Below are 23067 nucleotides of genomic sequence, written 5' to 3'. Positions count from 1 at the left end.
GGCTGTGTGGTCGCGTGACTAGACTCACTTCCTGGGGCATTACTGTATAACAGTGTATAATAGTTCGAGAACTATACAGACAACAACCAATGTCATATTCAAGAAAAGTTTTTCTTGTTTTGCAGCTCATTTGGTACACAATGAGCCACCTTATATTACAAGGAATCCGACATTCATCTGGTCAGCCGTTCTAATACATAATGCAGCGTTGCGGAGAAATACGGGGGATGTGATGTACTGAATTGTTGTGAAATTTCTAAAGGTTGTTTTTTGCCTTGAGATTCAGCCAATGCGCAGGGAAAATGATTGTTCCGTCCTGTGACCTCACTGAACAAGATATTACATTGACTTGTCGCAAGGTCCTTTCTCCCTCCCTCCTGGTAACAAAGACATATAAGGCATCTGTCTTCTCTGTCCTGTGTGCTCAGACTCAGATGACATAAGAAACATGGCCGACAACTGCGTCGTCTTATACTTTCTCCTAAAGTCTACGGACTGGATGGGACTGACCGGCACTGGTTGTCATCCACATCCCAGAACACAACATGATGTGAAAGTACTTTACACCTTGGCCATTATTAACAGTGATATCACCCAAACACTCGGGACTGGTGACATCATAGTGGTGCTAACCATTGTCTAGGAATCAGTGACATCATTGAGGTACTATCTGATGTCTAGGAGCCAGTGACATTGCTGGGTTATGAATACAGACTCTGCACATCACAGCAATGTATGGGGGGAGGCAAATGCTTGGCATGTGAGAAAACCAGGAACTAATTAAAACAGACTTTACATTCTCAATCCTGTGTATTCATAGATAACAGTCATGGCAGAGCCTATACCTGTGGGGTACAACCCTGGTATAGCCTCCATCTATGGTGCACAAGTCTGGTGGAGTCTCCATCTATGGTGTACAACCCTGGTATAGCCTCCATCTATGGTGTACAACCCTGGTATAGCCTCCATCTATGGTGTACAACCCTGGTGGAGTCTCCATCTATGGTGTACAAGCCTGGCATAGCCTCCATCTATGGTGCACAAGCCTGGTGGTGCCTCCATCTATGGTGTACAACCCTGGTATAGCCTCCATCTATGGTGTACAACTCTGGTATAGCCTCCATCTATGGTGTACAAGCCTGGTGGAGCCTCCATCTTTGGTTTACAAGAACTAGTAGAGTCGGGGCTGGCCCTGGTTTGGCCTCTCTCTATGGAGTACAAAACTACTTGCAATAACAAGGCAACTGCTCCACACTGGTTTCATCACCACATCACCCCAACCCCAGCACGCTCCAGTCACTTCTGTGGGAATTCTGAGATCTGGTGACCAAGTGTGCACAATGGAAAGAGTTAGAGATGCCAAAGGTTGCTTATTCCTTGACTTAAACGACTCTTTCATCAATGAGCTTCCTACAAGTCCATCACTTAAGCTGTGACAGGCAAGTACAAGAATCTTCCCAAGAGGACACTGTGGAAAGTGCTGACCGTGTGGAGTTAGTACTGGGATAATGAGAAGATCCGGGAATATCCACCCAATGCCAACCTGTGTTGCCACAGATCTCCATATCAGGACTATTGTACTGTAATTATAGTGGCCACTTATGTTATGTAAGATGGTGATGTCACTTTACCTTGTGAACTTCTGAAGTTTGGAGGAAGACTCCGGCACAAACATGGGAATAGTCTTCTTATGCCTAGAAAAGAAGGATAATCACAAAAAACAATTACTATTAGGTAACTGTGAACCAACCTGCTGACAATCTAATGTCTATGACAGTGGTCACCTCTTCACAAAGAGCCCAGGGATCTGTAAACTGAAGACCAGACCTGAGACCACAGCATTTGGAGGCTTCCTCACTGACTACTAAGCACAGCGCCATATATCACGTAGTGGCTATGCTTGGTATTGCAGCTCATCCTTATTCACATACATGGGACTGGGCAGCTGCTGGCCCATGTGACTTATGAATGTGATGTCATCAGTATAGGGATGAGGCTGAAGCGCCCATATGCACTGTGACGGGGTTCTGGGTGTCGGACCACCATCGATCCCATACTGATGACCCAGTCTATGTAGTTCTGGATGGTGACCAGGAGATTGGACAGAAGTAATGCGGACGGCTCCGGAGGTGCCGGTGTAATGAATAATAATACATGGACTATAATGTGCTCTGTATACATGAAAGTCACCACCATATCTTTATAAACTGCGGTATGTCAGGATAATGTAGTAACATCACTGCCGCCGCTCCGGTCTATCTCGCGGCTCCCAGGTAGTGTTTGATCATGTTGGCTGCCCTCATGGACTCTGGTATAGTTATTATCCGCCTCATTATAAAGCTGCGGATCCAGAGAAATGTCATTTACTGCATATAATGTGAAGCTTCTCGCTCAGCCGCATCTCCTTCCATAAGGTCAGCGGCGTCTGAGCCCACGAGTCACAGGAAAGTTTCGATCTGTCGTCTTCTCGAGACTGATGGCCCGTGTAGATTACCGACATACTTAAGCAAGTCATATAAAGCAGGCATACAACAAAAGGAGAGGCAAGTGCAAAAAGCCTTTGGAGCTCTGAGAAGCAATAAAGGTACTGACAGTGCTCCATAGAGGTAAGCGAAAACACCCTTGTTGCTCCAAACAGCTCATATATATACTGAGAAAAAAAAGGAATCTCAGCAATGGAGACAGCGAGTCACAAGGGGAAAACATATTAGATTCAGGTGACGTTAACCTATCTATCTGCAGGACTGGGGTGATGTGCTGGGTCTGGTGACAGTAACCTATCTATCTGCAGGCCTGGGGTGATATGCTGGTTCTGGTGACAGTAACCTATCTATCTGCAGGGCTGGGGTGATGTGCTGGGTCTGGTGACAGTAACCTATCTGCAGGACTGGGGTGATGTGCTGGGTCTGGTGACAGTAACCTATCTATCTGCAGGCTGGGGTGATATGCTGGGTCTGGTGACAGTAACCTATCTGCAGGACTGGGGTGATGTGCTGGGTCTGGTGACACTAACCTATCTATCTGCAGGGCTGGGGTGATATGCTGGTTCTGGTGACAGTAACCTATCTATCTGCAGGGCTGGGGCGATATGCTGGTTCTGGTGACACTCCCTTTAAGCTACAGTGAACCTCCGCTCCACCTAATCCATCTTAATACATAGAGCACAGATGCCTCATTAAAGAACAAGGCCCACATGGGCACAGCTGGTAATAACAGAACATCTAAGACTGGCAATAATCAGGTTTGCAGCGTGTTTTGTTGGGCGCCCTCCAGACTGCGCTGTTCTGCTTTCCCATAGTGATCAGCGCTGGGGAAAGCTTGACCTCTATGGAGTAAATCCGCCATACTGACTGCATCTACCTGTGCCGAGTATGATTTATCTGCGCTATTACAGCTGTGTGTACTAGAGCTTTACGAAATAATCCGGCATATCGATGTACGTGATCTGACAGCTCCAGACTGAGACATTACAGTGACTCAGGCTTCTACCTCCTACTCATATCCTAAAAAAGTAGCGTTAACCCCGGCAAGGTTTCTCTTAAAGGTCATCTTCACCCAGATCCTATTTATAGATAGGTGCAATAGGATGCACGGATACACTTACCTGCCTGGGGTAAAGGGGAGGTGAACAGCTCCATAGCCCCTCACTACATCATTGCCAAAGGCATCCGGCCCATAGACACTGACCACGATCTGAGGCCCTGGAACAGAAAAGGGATGTGGATGAGGTGAGGGGCACATCTAAAAAGACCTAGTGGCATGCACCACAATGATACTCCCATCATAGTACAGAGCACATGTTGCAGGTTCCCTTGTGCTCACTGTTGACCTCTACTGGTAGCGCATGAAATACCCTTAAAGGGATACTACCATTAAAATCATATTTTTTCTTGATCACACGTAGGAATAGCCTTAAGAAAGGCTATTCTTCTCCTACCTTTAGATGTTTTCTCTGCCGTTTGGTACAAATCCTGGTTTTCATCTGTATGCAAATGAGTTCTCTGGCAGCACTGGGGGCGTCCCCAATGCTGCGAGAGAACTCTCCAGCGCCGCCTTCATCTTTTTCAGGAACGGCCTCTTCACGCGTCTTCTTCCGGCGCTGGGGGTCAAACTTCTAGGCCTCGGAAAGAGCCCACAGACCACAAGAAAATGGCAGCTTACTTACTGTGTAAGCGGCCATTTTCTAAGTGGTCCGGGCATGCACAGTCTGCACTGTCCGAGGCTTAGAAGTTTGATCCCCAGTGCCAGAAGAAGACGCGTGAAGAGGCTGTTCCTGAAAAAGATGAAGGCGGCGCTGGAGAGTTCTCTCGCAGCATTGGGGACGCCCCCAGTGCTGCCAGAGAACTCATTTGCATACAGACGAAAACCGGGATTTATACTGAACGGCGGCGTGGAGAAGACATCTAAAGGTAGGAGAGGAATAGACTTTCTTAAGGCTATTCTTATGTGTATCAAGAAAAAATGTGATTTTAATGATACCCCTTTTAGTGATGTCATATTGCTAGGATGATCGGTGGGTGCCAGAATGAACTGGCTCTAGTGCTGTTTGCCCTGCTAAGTTATCTCTGCACATCAGTGTCCCCCCCTACTGTCTGTGCAGGGAACTGCAGTTGACGCCAACTGATCTGGATAGGGTCAGACTGTGGGTTCCCACAAAGCAATGCTATACCAAAAGTGAATGGAAATGCAGATGGTTCCTCTATTAAAACGTGAATCAGCCGAGCATAGAGCGGGGAAGAGTTTGTGCTGCTGTTGTGTTTACCTGATCCTCTGTGACAAATCTTCAGCTGTTAGAAGAGGACTAGGTTAGGAAAATGGATCATCCTAAAACAGAGGGGAACAGCTCCATTCACTGGCAGCAAGCAGAGGTCTTGAAAATGATAAGAAATTAAACCAAAGTCTATTAGGATAATGCCACGTCTACAAGGAGTTAACACCGGCAGACTCGATAGCGATGCACTTCACGTGTTTAACATGTAGTCTATGTATTGGAGCTGCAGGGAAGTCTGCGAGAAAGCGTGCGCAGAGAGGAGGCGGCGGGCCTGGTAAAGCCTCAGCAGGATCTGAAGTACTAAGTGCAGACATAAAGGAACAAGGACTTGTATAGAACATCAGATGCAGATGAAGACGCCGGGATATGAAAGAATGTACGTGCGACCTCTCAAGATGGCTCCGCTCACAATCAATACCGCCAGTTCTAAGAAGACTTCTCATCAGCCGGCAACAGACTAATCCCCAGGAACAACATGAAATACCGGGACGGCTGCAGCCAGTGATGGACATGCGTGTCCACGGAGAGGGCGATGTGATGGATCCCATCAAAGAGGAGAAGGTTACTTATTTATAAGGAAGGAAATTAGCATAAAGTACAGAACGATGCCAAGACTCACAAGGAGGAGGTCACCTCGCCTGTACCGGGGCATATGGGCAGTGCTGGTACCCGGTCACTATAGGAGTCTGTAGGAGCCATAGGATGTAACTCGGCATCGTCCTGTTCAATCCCTTTAAGCTGGAAGGTTAATTTACTATTAGTTTGTGGTCCCTGTCCAGGACATAGACCCTGAGAATGAAGAGGATCCAGTGCGGTGCACGGCCATTACACAGTGTACTGAGCTGTATGCTTCCAGCTCCGCACAGCTAATTCCAAGGAGATATCACATCCTCAAGGATCTGATATCTCAGGTCATCGCTATCGACTCGTGGACAGATTGTGTTACTCCTATAGCATTTGTATCGTGACGGATTTGGATGGACTATGGTAACATGAAGAAATGTCACACTTAGCTGACAGCAGGATAAAGACCCTGTTTATGGCACTTTTTAACCACTTCTTGTCCTTCCCAGGACAGCCCATATACACTCAAGTCTAACATGAGAACTGAATATAATAAGCAGTTACTATCGACTCATAAGCAGAAAGCCAAAAGCTATAAGTGAGCGCCATCTGGTGGTAGGATGTAGGCGTGACAAGCTCTAGCATCACTGGCGCAGATTTATAAAGACTGGCATTAGAAAGGCTGTGTGCCTGGAGGAAACGTATCTGGTGTTATCTCCCCCATCATTTATTATACCAGATTTCGGGTGTAAATGATGATTAATTTGGTAGGGCACTCTATGCGCTCTTTCCATGCCTTCTTTTTGGGAAAGTGGTGAAGGCGACACAGAGTTTAAAAGGTGCAATTTTTTGCGCAAAACTACAACTTGACATATCCGGAGCAGTCTTGGGATATCCTATGCTCCAGGAATGTCATGTACATAGATAGTCCCAGGTCCAGGGCTCTGCCTTCTACGGTCCAGAGAGTTCTTACCCGCAATGGTAATATTAGGTCATCATAACAAGCCCTTGGCACGTAGGTCACAGATTGACGTGCCCCAAGGACCAACTTTCCCATCTCTGGCCATCTCTGGCCATCTCATGGTAGTACTTACAGCCGTACGGGTTGGTGCTTTTGAATGTGATCTCGACAGGGAAGTTCCACACAATGCTTTGGTTCACTCTTCGGTTTTTAGAAGCAATTTGGGATATTCCTTCTTCCACCCCCTGAAAGTGAGAAGCGAGAATAGACACAGTATTAGTGAGGCGACAACTAGTGGTAGTACCGTGCATTACACCATAGGGCACTTCACTGCAGTGATATACAAATACAGAGAAAATAAAATTGCACAATAACATCTGAAAAAAGGTGTATGAAGCATCAATCTGTTCAGCAGGGCCTTAGGGAGTAAGAAAAGGTGCACTAAATGGGGGGAGGGGTGCACAGAAAGCCTGAAGCCAGAAGAATATATGTCACAGGGCACAATGCAATGTTCAGCCGACCATGGAAGAGTCTTTGGAAAAACACAAGCAGTCACTATGGGGAAAAAAATGAAGGTTTCCTGCTGACAGACACTAGAAGGAGAAAAGTATTGGGCCAGTTATATTCACACTTGTCATATCGGATGTCTACTACAGGAGAACAGTACTGGGCCGTGTACACATTACACCGACACAAGTCTTTATGACACCCTTTCTATAGCCATCGCATTAATACTAATGCTCCCCTATTTCTTCCTCTCTTTTGGGAAGGCTGTCTACAAGATGTTGGAGGTGTCTGTGAGAATTGTTCTGGGAAATTCATGCAGAAAAACATTTGGGAGGTCAGACACGGATGTTGGGTATCAGTGGGACTCGGCTCGATGTTTGTGGAAGCATTAAAATATTCCATCACTGGGACCAATGAGCCGAGGCCGCCCCCTGATATACAATCCTATAGCGATACTCCTCCAGCAAACTTTAAAGCTGGCACAAATGTTGCTTTACAATGTTGCTCTTTACTCCGCTCCATCCGATACTTGGCATTGTACTTTACACCGCTCCATCCGACATTTGGCATTGTACTTTACACCGCTCCATCCGACACTTGGCATTGTACTTTACACCGCTCCATCCGACATTTGGCATTGTACTTTACTCCGCTCCATCCGATACTTTGCATTGTACTTTACTCCGCTCCATCCGACATTTGGCATTGTACTTTACACCGCTCCATCCAACACTTGGCATTGTACTTTACACCGCTCCATCCGACATTTGGCATTGTACTTTACACCGCTCCATCCAACACTTGGCATTGTACTTTACACCGCTCCATCCGACATTTGGCATTGTACTTTACACCGCTCCATCCGACACTTGGCATTGTACTTTACTCCGCTCCATCCGACACTTGGCATTGTACTTTACACCGCTCCATCCGACACTTGGCATTGTACTTTACACCGCTCCATCCGACATTTGGCATTGTACTTTACTCCGCTCCATCCGATACTTTGCATTGTACTTTACTCCGCTCCATCCGACATTTGGCATTGTACTTTACACCGCTCCATCCAACACTTGGCATTGTACTTTACACCGCTCCATCCGACATTTGGCATTGTACTTTACACCGCTCCATCCAACACTTGGCATTGTACTTTACACCGCTCCATCCGACATTTGGCATTGTACTTTACACCGCTCCATCCGACACTTGGCATTGTACTTTACTCCGCTCCATCCGACACTTGGCATTGTACTTTACTCCGCTCCATCCGATACTTTGCATTGTACTTTACTCCGCTCCATCCGACATTTGGCATTGTACTTTACTCCGCTCCATCCGATACTTTGCATTGTACTTTACACCGCTCCATCCGACATTTGGCATTGTACTTTACTCCGCTCCATCCAACACTTGGCATTGTACTTTACTCCGCTCCATCCGATACTTTGCATTGTACTTTACACCGCTCCATCCGACATTTGGCATTGTACTTTACTACGCTCCATCCAACACTTGGCATTGTACTTTACACCGCTCCATCCGATACTTTGCATTGTACTTTACTCCCCTCCATCCGACACTTGGCATTGTACTTTACTCCGCTCCATCCGACACTTGGCATTGTACTTTACACCGCTCCATCCGACACGTGGCATTGTACTTTACTCCGCTCCATCCGACACTTGGCATTGTACTTTACTCCGCTCCATCTGACACTTGGCATTGTACTTTACACCGCTCCATCTGACACTTGGCATTGTACTTTACACCCCTCCATCTGACACTTGGCATTGTACTTTACACCCCTCCATCTGACACTTGGCATTGTACTTTACACCGCTCCATCTGACACTTGGCATTGTACTTTACACCGCTCCATCTGACACTTGGCATTGTACTTTACACCCCTCCATCTGACACTTGGCATTGTACTTTACACCCCTCCATCTGACACTTGGCATTGTACTTTACACCCCTCCATCTGACACTTGGCATTGTACTTTACACCCCTCCATCTGACACTTGGCATTGTACTTTATTTTTTATTTTTTTTAAATGTAGATTGTGAGCCCCACATGGAGCTCACAATGTACATTTTTCCCTATCAGTATGTCTTTTTTTGGAATATGGGATGGAAATCCATGCAAACACGGGGAGAACATACAAACTCCTTGCAGATAGTTTTATGCCCTTGGTGGGATTTGAACACCAGGACTCCAGCGCTGCAAGGCTGCAGTGCTAACCACTGAGCCACCGTGTGGCCCCTTTGGCATTGTACTTTACTCCGCTCCATCCGACACTTGGCATTGTACTTTACTCCGCTCCATCCGACACTTGGCATTGTACTTTACACCCCTCCATCTGACACTTGGCATTGTACCTTACCTTCCTCCATCTGACACTTGGCATTGTACTTTACACCCCTCCATCTGACACTTCGCATTGTACTTTACACCCCTCCATCTGACACTTGGCATTGTACTTTACACCCCTCCATCTGACACTTGGCATTGTACTTTACACCCCTCCATCTGACACTTGGCATGGTGTTTGGTATTTTAAGTCTTGCCTACAGTTGATACAGTCTTGCCATGAATCTCCCAGCGGGCACAGTTTTGTGCTCATGTTGATACCAGAGAGGATTTGGCCTCTGCAGTTACTGAGTCTTGAGAGTGTTGTTGACTTTTCTGCACTCGGCTCCTCCGCACTCAATAACTATATGTTTTTTCTCTGCCTTCATGGATGAGTTTCTGTGGTTGCTTCCGCTTTTCAAATATACTGCTTGGAGCTGATGGTGGAATATCTAAGATGGAAGACACTTCAGGCAATGACAAGTTACAGCAGAATCTCCTATTACAGGACCAGGTTCGGATTCAGTGAACTCCAGAGAACAGGTCACTGTCAATATTTGTAAAGGCGACTGCAGGGTGAGGGGATGGATTTTACACATGGGGGCAATGGCACCTGTATTCAATGATAAACCAGAAAACTTGGGCTGGGTCCATAATTGGCCACAGTAGTCACTAATGGTGCAGCCGATGCTGGCACAGGATGGTAAATGGGACTTTATGCTGGAGTAGCGGTGGGGGGTAGGTACATATCACTTTTTATTTTATCCCCCCCCCCATGGGTTTTCTAGTTTGCCTGAGCTGAGGACCAATATGTCTCGCCATATCTTACATGTCCATTACTTAATGTATCCCTACAACATAGACAAGAGACATAAGGGTATATTCACACTTGTCAGATAGGTCATATCTGATCCCTTGCAGAGAAGGAATTTCCATCAAGTCTGTACAGTATAATACGCTCTGGACCTGCATATTAGGCGTCCCTCTTAGTTCATGCACAGTACAGATCACACCACTGACTATTGGCTACCGAACTGCTGACCAAAGCCTGCACAGAAATTTTCATCATCATGTGAACAGGGTTGTATAAATCCTATTCACGTACAGGGAATGTAGAACATTTTTGGACTTTAGGCTTGGGCCACGTGACAACGTTAGCTGCGATTTCTATATAAATACAATTGCAGTGTTTTTTGCAACAACCAAGTTAGGTGCCCTAGGGTCATTTACAACAATGAAGGAGCCAGTGGGCCAACATGGCGATCTCGGTCATGCAACAGGAGTCGTACCCAAAAGTTGCAGTGTAGCCTTTCATGGATTTTGACACAAACTGCAAGAAGTCAGTGTGAAATCCTGAAGGTGTGAATGGACCATACAGGGCGGTATACTTACAGAGGTGGGCGCCCAGTCGTGTCCATAGACAAAGCAATACTTGCAGTAGAGATCATCAAACTCCGGAAACTGGTGGAAGAGAAAAAGTAGAGACGTGAGATGTGATGGGTAATGGCGGCGTAGCGGCGGTCAGAGGAGGGGGAGACATGACGGGTAATAGCGGCGGAGCAGCGGTCAGAGGAGGGGGAGACATGACGGGTAATGGCGGCGGAGCGGCGGTCAGAGGAGGGGGAGACATGACGGGTAATGGCGGCGGAGCGGCGGTCAGAGGAGGGGGAGACATGATGGGTAATGGCGGCGGAGCGGCGGTCAGAAGAGGGGCACATACCTGGGGGTGCGCGGCAGCCCCCCATACAAGTGACACCCACCAATCACCTCTTCTACAAAATGCTACAACAGGATTTCCTAACTTGTGGTTCTCCAGCAGTCGTACACTACAACTCCCATCATTCCCTGACTACTGCAGCCTATCATAGCATGATGGGAGTTATAGTTTTACAACCACCTAATATGACCCTGCCCTGTCTCTAGTACCCCGTACATTGTTGCCCCCACCCTCTCAGTGCTGCCCCCCAGCTCTCCTTACATCTGCCCCCACCCTCCCAGTGCCCCCAGCTCTCCTTACATCTGCCCCCACCCTCCCAGTGCCCCCCGGCTCTCCTTACATCTGCCCCCACCCTCCCAGTGCCGCCCCCCGGCTCTCCTTACATCTGCCCCCACCCTCCCAGTGCCGCCCCCCGGCTCTCCTTACATCTGCCCCCACCCTCCCAGTGCCGCCCCCCGGCTCTCCTTACATCTGCCCCCACCCTCCCAGTGCCGCCCCCCGGCTCTCCTTACATCTGCCCCCACCCTCCCAGTGCCGCCCCCCGGCTCTCCTTACATCTGCCCCCACCCTCCCAGTGCCGCCCCCCGGCTCTCCTTACATCTGCCCCCACCCTCCCAGCTCTCCTTACATCTGCCCCCACCCTCCCAGTGCCGCCCCCCAGCTCTCCTTACATCTGCCCCCACCCTCCCAGTGCCGCCCCCCAGCTCTCCTTACATCTGCCCCCACCCTCCCAGTGCCCCCCAGCTCTCCTTACATCTGCCCCCCAGCTCTCCTTACATCTGCCCCCCACCCGCCTAGTGCCCCCCAGCTCTCCTTACATCTGCCCCCACCCTCCCAGTGCCCCCAGCTCTCCTTACATTTGCCCCCACTCTCCCAGTGCCCCCCAGCTCTCCTTACATCTGCCCCCACCCTCCCAGTGCCCCCCAGCTCTCCTTACATTTGCCCCCCAGCCTTCCCGCCACACGACTAGGCCTCACCTCGGCGCTCTCAATCTGTCCATTCACGTTCAGGAGGAAGACGCTCGCGCTGGAAGCCATGGCCGGTACCGAGACCGGAAGGAAACACCCCGGGGCTCAATACAGGTCCTGAAAGTGGCGGAGATTCAATACAGAGCGGGGCGTCACTAAGGGACGCGCCGACCATAGCAACGGGGAGCTACGGCGAGCCGGAGAGACAAACTTCCTGCAGCGTCTGCCGCTCTGTGCTGTACTATAGAGCAGACTGAGCTACAGATCATGTGATAGAGGTCACTGTCCTGGAAAAGATGGCCATCCATGATAATGTGACTGAACCAATGGCTACCGGTCCGGGGACTAGTCTAGGTGTGCTGGTCAGTATTTGGCCCCCACTAGTATAAGAGCCCCCTCTTCTTCTAGGTCCCCACATGATCTGTGTATGAGCTGCTTTATATGCCCCCCATATAATATATCATCCCTTTCCCCCCCCTTCACAGGGTTTATGGCCTCCTTTATTTACCCCCCACAGTATATGACCCCACTTTTTATGGCCCCCCACAGTATATGATACTTTTTATGTATTGGGGGCGATAGGGCGGATTTTGGCACCGAGAGTCACTCTCAGGTCAAAACCCGCCTGCCATGACTGTCGCGTCTCCCCCCTCTGCAGTCAGCTCAAATGAATGGTCTGACCGCTGAGGTTGCTGCCATGAGGCATTCTCCATAGACCGCCATTGTGAGGGGGCGGATTATGATGTGGGTTACGCGCCATAATCCGCCCCCTCTATGCCCGTGTGAATGAGCCCTAATACAGTATCTCACCCCTTTTTCCCCCTTATAGAGTAGTGGCATTTAATATGTACTTACCTGTCAACACTCCTGTCCTGGCCGCTCTCCGCTGTTGCCTTTGGGGGGCGCTGTACCCGACACTGAACACCAGGACGCTGTACGTAGTGTCCCAGCGTATCCAGCATTGTGACGTGTAGAAGCACCTACGGAGGGCGGCCAGGACTGGACTGGGGAAAGGTGAGTAAAAATGATCGGCAGCTGCTTATTGCAATAACATAGAAAGTAGCGGCCAATTAAAAAAAAATGCCGCCCCTCCAGTCTATTCTATGAGGTGTCCCCTGAGCCTCAGGTCACCTCATGGAAGATACACCCCTCCTCCACCTTTGGCTGTGTGGCGTTTGATGGCCATTATTGATGTATAGTCCTACCCAAATTTGTGATAATTCCTGTGTTCAAGGCAAGGCTCTAGGTGACATGTTTTTTTTCTGATACAGTACCATGCGGGAGGCCGGGCCAGTCTCAGGACCCTTTATTACCATCAGCTTCTGGTCTTACACGACCGTATTGAATGTACGGTCCGCAGGTTGCTGATCGGCAACATAGACTCCGCAGACGCCCCTGTCCTGCCGCACACGCCCATAGAGTTCTATGGGCGAGTCCATGCAGTGCCGCAATTCACAGCCATTACGGACGTGCTATAAATTGCAGACCATGGTTGTGGCCCGGCCACACCAAGGATAAAATATCCAGTGGTGTAAGAGGCCTCATTGAATATAATGTGTCCGCATTTGCAGACTTACATGACAGCTATGTAAGACTAGCCTAAGTCTCCACGTTGTGGAAATGCAGCTTTTTTTCTTGCAGATTTTGCTGAGGTTTTTGCACGCCCCACTTTTCAGTTTTTTATTTGTTAATTTTTTTTTAAAATATCCAATAAATTTTGTTACACTTCGCAATTGTGTGCCACTTGTTGTTGATTCTTCATCCAAAAATTAAAATTTTATATCTTTATGTTTGAAGTTCACATACTTTCACAAGGCACTGTATGTCGTAAGCTCTTATACTTCTCCATTCTGCTCAATGCACTCTTAGTTTTGGCTCAAAAAACCTCAGCAAAATCTACAAGAAAAAAAGCTGCATTTCCACAATGTGCATGACGTCTTACGCCTGGTTCACATCTGCATTTGGTAATCCGTTCGGGGAGTCCGCATGGGGACAGAATACCAAACGCATTGACAAGCGGTGAGCAGTGAAAGCACATGGACCCCATAGAATATAATCCGCTTATCAATGCGTTCGGTATTCCATTCCATTCCCTGAATGGATTACCAAATGCAGATGTGACCCATGCATCACAAATGTCTCGTAGGCGCGCCCTCCGCTAAGCCGTACACCTGAAATATAGGCCAGCTCATAGTTGTGACATATTTTATGTGTTTTTTTTCAGCATTCAGTTCGGGAGACATATTATAGCGGCTGAAGGGACGCGGCACATGCGAAGTGGCATGCCAGGGTTATTCAATGGAGGTAGCAGACGGATAGGAACCTTCCTAAGGTATCATGATGGGACACAGCCCGCTATCTTCACTGCAGTAAACAAGTTGAAAGCAGAATATCGGATCACACACTGTCCCGGCAATGTCCAAGTAAGTCACTTCGTCTGCTGTTTGCATAAGTTCTGAAAAATAAAGAAGTGTGGCCGATCCCTTTAAGTTACATAGGCAGGGGCTTAAAAGGGTTTTCTGAGAATTATATAGTCACAACTTAAATATTGGGACCCCCAGATGGTTGAAGAAGCTACAGCATTTGTATGAATATTGTGGCCTCATCGTTGAATACCAAGCACAGCGCCGTACATATCATAGTGGCTCTACCTGGTATTGCAGCTCAGTCCCTTTCTCTTGAATAGGACTGATCTGCTGCTGTACCATGTGACCGATGAACGTGAGGATATCGCCACAGAGGAGACGCAGCATTCACAATTGTTGTCAGCTCTTCGAACAGTTGGTTTCAGGTGTCAGATCCCTGCCGAATATATGTGGATGACCTATCCTAAGAAGGTTTAGAGGAGCCTATCATTTTGTCAGGATCTGGCCGGGGGATAAACATATGACCTCCTTTGGGTTATTCTCATGTTTGCTCAGTATGGTGAAGAAGGAGGAGCTGGCTGCAAATCGTGACTACCAGGGTAGGATTTAAAGGGATTTCCCAGGATTGGGATCTTCCTATGAATCTCAGAGCTGGGTGGAGGTTTATGATCTTTGCCAATTACTATAGGAGATTTATCAGATCTTTCTTTGATCTACTGTGGCTCCTGTCATGGCTCTAACTAAAATTGCATTTACACCAGCAGATGGCGCTATAGAAAGAACGTCGATCAATGATAAACCTGCCAATCATTGGCATCAGCTATTATACAGACCACTGCTGGGTGATAGTCACAGCAAATGTCCCTCTCCCAGCAGATCAGCAGACCTTGTCTGTGGGTCCTGGTTCTGTCCTGTTGTTTGTGTTAGGGTCCATATTTCAGATTAAGGTTTCCATTAGGGATATCTTTAGGGCAGTGGCATAACTAGGAATGGCGGGGCCCCAAGGCAAACATTTGACATGGAGCCCCCAACCTTACTCCCCACCCCCCATTTCCCCTGCACAAACCGCATTCTGGCACACACTATTATACCGCATAGTGGTCCCTGCACATAGTATTATACCGCATAGTGGTCCCTGCACACAGTATTATACCCCATAGTGGGCCCTGCACACAGTATTATGCCCCATAGTGGCCCCTGCACACAGTATTATCCCCCATAGTGGCCTCTGCACACAGTATTATGCCCCATAGTGGCCCCTGCACACAGTATTATGCCCCATAGTGGCCCCTGCACACAGTATTATGTCCCATAGTGGCCCCTGCACACAGTATTATGCCCCATAGTGGCACCTGCACACAGTATTATCCCCCATAGTGGCCTCTGCACACAGTATTATGCCCCATAGTGGCCCCTGCACACAGTATTATGCCCCATAGTGGCCCCTGCACACAGTATTATGTCCCATAGTGGCCCCTGCACACAGTATTATGCCCCATAGTGGCCCCTGCACACAGTATTATGCCCCATAGTGGCCCCTGCACACAGTATTATGCCCCATAGTGGCCCCTGCACACAGTATTATGCCCCATAGTGGCCCCTGCACACAGTATTATGTCCCATAGTGGCCCCTGCACACAGTATTATGCCCCATAGTGGCCCCGGTACACAGTATTATCCCCCATAGTGGCCGCTGCACACAGTATACTCTGAGTATAATGATCGGAGACTCGGGAGGATATACACATAAAAATCATTGTTACCTCTCCTAGGCACCAGCACACTCCCCAGTGATCTCTTCAATGTTGCTACAGATATCACCTGACCTAGGCCAGCATCATGACACTGGCCTGGGCCACATGACGACTATGACATCACCAAAATAGGCCCAAAGCCTGCTGATACGCAAGAGAGGTAAGTAACACTGTTTTTTATGTTGTCTCACCTCCTCTGGCCCAACAATCATTATACTCGGGGGTTTGTTAAAATAGGTAATGGCCTGTTAAAAAAAATGTGCTGGGGCAACACGGTGGCTCAGTGGTTAGCACTGCAGCCTTGCAGTGCTGGAGTCCTGGGTTCAAATCCTGCCAGGAATTCGGTCTCCTGTTGTGATCGTGTTGTGCTCGCCACATGACCTCAGGATCCATGAGATTCCAGATCCCCAGACTTGTCTGATGTCTCTTCATTATACGAGAAAGAACTACGTTATTATAAGAATCTGCCTGTTATGTGAGTTTTTTTTGCAAAACAAAAGAACCAGTATTTGGTAAGACATAAATATTATTTATGTAATATTCCCTATGGCCACTGGATGTCAGTGTTGGCTTAGAGACGTGATAGCCTAAGCTGCAAGCCCACTACATGAGTTTAGACAGGAGCCTTAAGGGGTTGTGCCACTAAAGAAACTTATCACCTATCACATATCAAGTTGCAATTGATCGATCCACTGGGATCTCCAGCAAACAGGAGTGTGAGGGACTGAAACGTCCCATGTATGCTTCATGTGAATAAAAAGCTTTTATAAACGCCTCTCTATTCACTTTTATGGGGCTGAAGGAAAGCACCATCCCTGCACCCTCATATAAATGAATGGAACGTTGGTCATTAAGCATGATATTGCTCCTACCATACACTAGATCAGCACAATCCTCTTCTGAAATGAGACTATACCTATTGTAATACTGCCCCTATATACAAGAATATAACTACTATAATACTGCTCCTATGTACAAGAATATAACTACTATAATACTGCTCCTATGTACAAGAATATAACTACTATAATACTACCTCCTATGTACAAGAATATAACTACTATAATACTACTCCTATGTACAAGAATATAACTACTATAATACTACCTCCTATGTACAAGAATATAACTACTATAATACTACTCCTATGTATAAGAATATAACTACTATAATACTGCTCCTATGTACAAGAATATAACTACTATAATACTGCCCCCTATGTACAAGAATATAACTACTATAATACTGCTCCTATGTACAAGAATATAACTACTATAATACTACTCCTATGTACAAGAATATAACTACTATAATACTACTCCTATGTACAAGAATATAACTACTATAATACTACTCCTATGTACAAGAATATAACTACTATAATACTGCTCCTATGTACAAGAATATAACTACTATAATACTACTCCTATGTACAAGAATATAACTACTATAATACTGCCCCCTATGTACAAGAATATAACTACTATAATACTGCCCCTATGTACAAGAATATAACTACTATAATACTGCTCCTATGTACAAGAATATAACTACTATAATACTACTCCTATGTACAAGAATATAACTACTATAATACTACTCCTATGTACAAGAATATAACTACTATAATACTGCCCCTATGTACAAGAATATAACTACTATAATACTACTCCTATGTACAAGAATATAACTACTATAATACTGCTCCTATGTACAAGAATATAACTACTATAATACTGCTCCTATGTACAAGAATATAACTAATATAATACTACTCCTATGTACAAGAATATAACTACTATAATACTGCCCGTATGTACAAGAATATAACTACTATTATAACTACTATAATACTGCTCCTATGTACAAGAATATAACTACTATAATACTGCTCCTATGTACAAGAATATAACTACTATAATACTACCTCCTATGTATAAGAATATAACTACTATAATACTGCTCCTATGTACAAGAATATAACTACTATAATACTGCCCCCTATATACAAGAATATAACTACTATAATACTGCTCCTATGTACAAGAATATAACTATTATAATACTGCTCCTATGTACAAGAATATAACTACTATAATACTGCTCCTATGTACAAGAATATAACTACTATAATACTGCTCCTATGTACAAGAATATAACTACTATAATACTGCTCCCTATGTACAAGAATATAACTACTATAATACTGCTCCCTATGTACAAGAATATAACTACTATAATACTGCTCCTATGTACAAGAATATAACTACTATAATACTACTCCCTATGTACAAGAATATAACTATTATAATACTGCTGCTATGTACAAGAATATAACTACTATAATACTGCTCCTATGTACATGAATATAACTACTATAATACTGCTCCCTATGTACAAGAATATAACTACTATAATACTGCTCCCTATGTACAAGAATATAACTACTATAATACTGCTCCTATGTACAAGAATATAACTACTATAATACTACTCCTATGTACAAGAATATAACTACTATAATACTGCTCCTATGTACAAGAATATAACTACTATAATACTACTCCTATGTACAAGAATATAACTACTATAATACTGCTCCCTATGTACAAGAATATAACTACTATAATACTACTCCTATGTACAAGAATATAACTACTATAATACTGCTCCCTATGTACAAGAATATAACTACTATAATACTGCTCCCTATGTACAAGAATATAACTACTATAATACTGCTCCTATGTACAAGAATATAACTACTATAATACTGCTCCCTATGTACAAGAATATAACTACTATAATACTGCTCCTATGTACAAGAATATAACTACTATAATACTACTCCTATGTACAAGAATATAACTACTATAATACTGCTTCTATATACAAGAATATAACTACTATAATACTGCTCCCTATGTACAAGAATATAACTACTATAATACTGCTCCTATGTACAAGAATATATTTGAATTTTTAATCCTTTTCATTTTTTTTTTTTATATTTTTTTTACTTTTTTTAAACTTTTTTTTTGCATTTATTAGACCTCCTAGGGGTATTGCCATGGGTGGGCGGTGTCGCGGATTGTCAGAGCGGTGGGGGTCGGCAAACATGGCTGCTCCGGAGCGTTAAAGAGCACCTCCTGGAGTATCGTTAAGGTGAGGGGCAAAGTGGTAAAGAATCTGTATATGTGATTGTGTGGGGTTAGGGGCGAGGCTGTAGAGGGCAATATGAATTTTGTGGCTTGCTATGGTCCAAACTGTGTGAGATTGCAGAGATGGTGGTGTGAGTTTAGGTTTTGTGGGGGTCCTGGCACAAACGTATGTGCGCTATTGTGACGAAAAGTAGCCTATTGTTTAATCGGGTGTATTAACTATGTTTGTGGGAAATTTCAGCCAAATCAGTGGAGCGGTTTTTCCGTGATTGAGGAACAAACATCCGAACATGCAAACATCCAAACACACAAACCCACAAACATCCAAACACACAAACCCACAAACTCACAAACTTTCACATTTATAATATTAATAGGATAATACTGCCCCCTATGTGCAAGAATGTAACTGCTACAGAACTGCTGAACCCACATAACTGCGCTCTATGACACTAGGTTACACGGGGAATCTCACAGACCCAATAGACTATATTGGGGTACTCCAGGTTTTCGCCGGTTTTATACTGAAGCTTTTCTCCCTCGCCGATTTTAATCGAATCCTGCGAAGAGACTCCAACGCAAGTGTGAATCCAGCCTGACTAAGTCCCATCTGACCATCTTCCCACCACCGCCCTCCTCTGTCCCTATTCCTGTTACATTCTGCTATAATAACACAACGGGATGAGGCAGATTTCTAATATATAAATGACTTAGTAAATAATACCGCCTGTGTAGACCAGTGAGCTGAGAAGGAACAAGCCGAGATGAAGCCACTGCTGAGTCACTACATGGAATTAATCAGACAAGTTTGTAAAACTCATTAAAGTAAAAGTTCTCGTGACAGGCGGCACTACGGAGGCCGTCATCTGATGTTCAAGATTTTTACCGAAATAATAGGAAGATGCAAAGATTAAAATGCAAATGGGGCTCCCCTCCCCCATCTTTACCTGCATCGGTTAATGGCCTGTGCTAATGGTAATTCTTTATAACTTGGCAAGGAACATTGCGTCCCCCTGCATGTGGGATGCGCAGCACGGAGTAACACCTTATTACAGGGCTCCGAATTAGCTCTTCCCAGTAAACACTTGTTTCTCTAGCGGAATGATTGACGTCCTGTACGGCCTGCGGTAATAACACCGAGCCCGGGCCTGGTAATTGGATGTTTCATGTCGTCGCGTTTTGTCAGCTTTGAGTGACAGCGGCAGGTTGACATGTTGAAAAGGAATTCCCCTTAAAGAGGACCCGTCCGCTCACCTGACATGTCTGTGTTAGCAGTTATATTCCTCGTGAAGCAGCTTTTTGGGATTTGTTGTTCCTCTGTTGTTCCTCCTGGAAATGTATAATGAGGTTAACCACGGGGTCTCACCATTTCACTCCTATATGCAAATCCAGGCTGGTCCGTACGTTGGTTAGATTGCTTGTACCGAACCCAATTAGGGGATCGGGACGCCCCCCATCATAGATCTATGACACTAGGTGTCCATACAATCTTTAGTAGGAGACAGTGGATCGGTAAGGGGTCCTAGCAGCATAGAGCGCTATGATCTGGGGAGTCCTGAGGTCCAAAACCTAGGGTCATGATTTTTTGGCCTGGATTTGCCCATGTGCATAGGGTCTTAAAGGGGTTGTCCAGTTAAGGAAGGGATAAGTGTCTGATCATTGGGGGCCAGTGATCAGGGCGTGTGACCGAAAAGAGTCCTTGTGAATGGAGCTCCGGTGCACTTATATGATCGGCGCTCCATTCACTTCTGTGGGGCTGCTGGGACTATAATCTTAGAAATGAATGGAGCGCTGGTTACACGACTGCACAAGAGCCCCATTCACATGGTCACCCATCCTCGAATCACTGGGGGACCCGTTAACTTTCTTTTTCATATATTTCCCAGAAGAATAACAGAGGAGCGGCACGATGCAGCGCTAACCACCAATATTATGCCAATAGACACCTCCGTTTTGCCAAATCTCTCTGCTTTTAAAATGAGGTCTACTTTTTGGTGGCATTACGATGCCTGCGACCTCAATATCTCTACACAGGTAACAAGGCCGCACTGCACTGCCAGAGATGGGCGAACCTTGGCAGATTCGTTTTGCAAATAATCGCGAGATTCGTTTATCTGTTTTCTTTCAGGCCAACATCGGCGCATCCCGCATGACCCCTGAGGCCTCAATCACAGGCCTCAGAAGTTTCCCAGGTCCGGTGACCAGAAGAGGACCCCGAATGAGTGCCGGACGCTGCCAGGGATCCCAGGAGAGGTGCCAGAAGATGAGCCCCTCCTCGGTACCTCTGATTACTATATGACGGGGTTGGAAGAGATCCCTGTAGGTTGTCATGATGATGAGTCAGGATACAGACTGACATGGATGGCCCGTGGGATTGACGGTCTGTTGTCGGCCATAAGGGAGGGCAGTGCTGTTGGTGAGTAGGCCCAGGCAGAGCAGTTTATGGGGACGCCATGACCAGTACCTGCCAGTACAAGCAGTAAGGTTTGGCGCTAATATTGGGTGACTATTGGGGCTGCTGCTGGTCTGTGTAGTAGTTAGGCCTGAGGCCTATTCCGCCATACTTAGTGGTATACTCACAGCCTGGATAGGCCTAAATATTAGAGTTGAGGTGAATTAGAGACGAGGAGAGCTTAAGGAAAGACATCACAGGAACAGATAGGGACCTACGTGAGGCCGGGGGCTAGGTAGGCTGACCATGGCGGAGGGGGCATAAGAGTACAAAGGAACAGGGTAAGCTGAGGGCATCACCTGCCAGGAGGGAGTGTGCTGGGCATGTAGGGTAACATCAACATGGAGTTTCATCCCCCGTGCCATTTCTTTACTTATGAACGGATACCACACATTTGGGGCCTCTTTAATTTTCCAGGCCCTCGGACATTGCCCAGCTACCCATTGGTTTCAAAAAGAGCGCCCACTGTGTTCCTATTACTAAATGTCACCCCAGTCTACGTCCTGCTGTCAGTCAATATATCATAGACAATACTGAGGGTATATACTGGGGGCAGAAGCCGGTACACAGAGGATGGGTACAGTGAGTGACGGGTCTGTTACTGGACCACATCGAGCAGTTTCTGTGGATTTTCTAGTGCGGTTCCTCTCCATAACTCCAGGTGACAGGCGAGATGAATGTACAATACCGTATAACCCTGCACATGATAAATAGATCTAAGCTGGAAGAAACTGCAAGAACTGACTGGAGTAACTCAAGAAACCTTTAGAACTCCCAACCGGAACAATGCCGCCACCCAACTCACCTACGTACCGTAACTATACCAACAGCTGCAGGGACTAGAGAGAGGCTGACAGTAAGATACTCACACAGCGAATACATTGGGAATGCCCAGGTAACCAGGGACGAGCATGAAAATGTATCTTACACAAAAAATCCATATTCTTGTACATAGGAGCAGTATTATAGCAGTTATATTCTTGTACATAGGAGTAGTATTATAGTAGTTATATTCTTGTACATAGGATTAGTATTATAGTAGTTATATTCTTGTACATAGGACAGTATTATAGTAGTTATATTCTTGTACATAGGAGCAGTATTATAGTAGTTATATTCTTGTACATAGGAGTTAGTATTATAGTAGTTATATTCTTGTACATAGGAGTTAGTATTATAGTAGTTATATTCTTGTACATAGGATTAGTATTATAGTAGTTATATTCTTGTACATAGGAGCAGTATTATAGTAGTTATATTCTTGTACATAGGAGCAGTATTATAGTAGTTATATTCTTGTACATAGGAGTTAGTATTATAGTAGTTATAGTCTTGTACATAGGAGTAGTATTATAGTAGTTATATTCTTGTATATAGGAGTAGTATTATAGTAGTTATATTCTTGTACATAGGAGCAGTATTATAGTAGTTATATTCTTGTAAATAGGAGTAGTATTATAGTAGTTATATTCTTGTACATAGGGGGCAGTAT

General features: G+C 45.7%; 2 protein-coding genes across 2 annotated transcripts in view; one reads left to right on the top strand and one right to left on the bottom strand.

Moving 5' to 3' along the window:
- The window catches only part of B9D1 (B9 domain containing 1), a 39444-nt gene extending 27394 nt beyond the window's left edge, over positions 1 to 12050 (bottom strand). The window contains exons 1-5 of the mRNA XM_075285630.1: positions 11852 to 12050; positions 10550 to 10618; positions 6430 to 6541; positions 3605 to 3701; positions 1632 to 1694 (exon numbers count right to left, since the gene is read on the bottom strand). Coding sequence (XP_075141731.1) covers positions 1632 to 1694; positions 3605 to 3701; positions 6430 to 6541; positions 10550 to 10618; positions 11852 to 11911 — 401 coding nt within the window. The 5' untranslated portion in view covers positions 11912 to 12050. The remainder of the gene's footprint in view (positions 1 to 1631; positions 1695 to 3604; positions 3702 to 6429; positions 6542 to 10549; positions 10619 to 11851) is intronic.
- Positions 1 to 23067, top strand: part of LLGL1 (LLGL scribble cell polarity complex component 1) — a 409866-nt gene that overhangs the window by 364396 nt on the left and 22403 nt on the right. The window lies entirely within an intron of this gene.

This window comes from Leptodactylus fuscus, chromosome 8 (assembly GCF_031893055.1).
Source record: "Leptodactylus fuscus isolate aLepFus1 chromosome 8, aLepFus1.hap2, whole genome shotgun sequence".
NCBI classification, from domain to species: Eukaryota; Metazoa; Chordata; class Amphibia; order Anura; family Leptodactylidae; genus Leptodactylus; species Leptodactylus fuscus.
The sequence above is the reverse complement of the archived record's forward strand: the minus strand, read 5'-3'. Positions and strand labels throughout refer to the sequence as shown.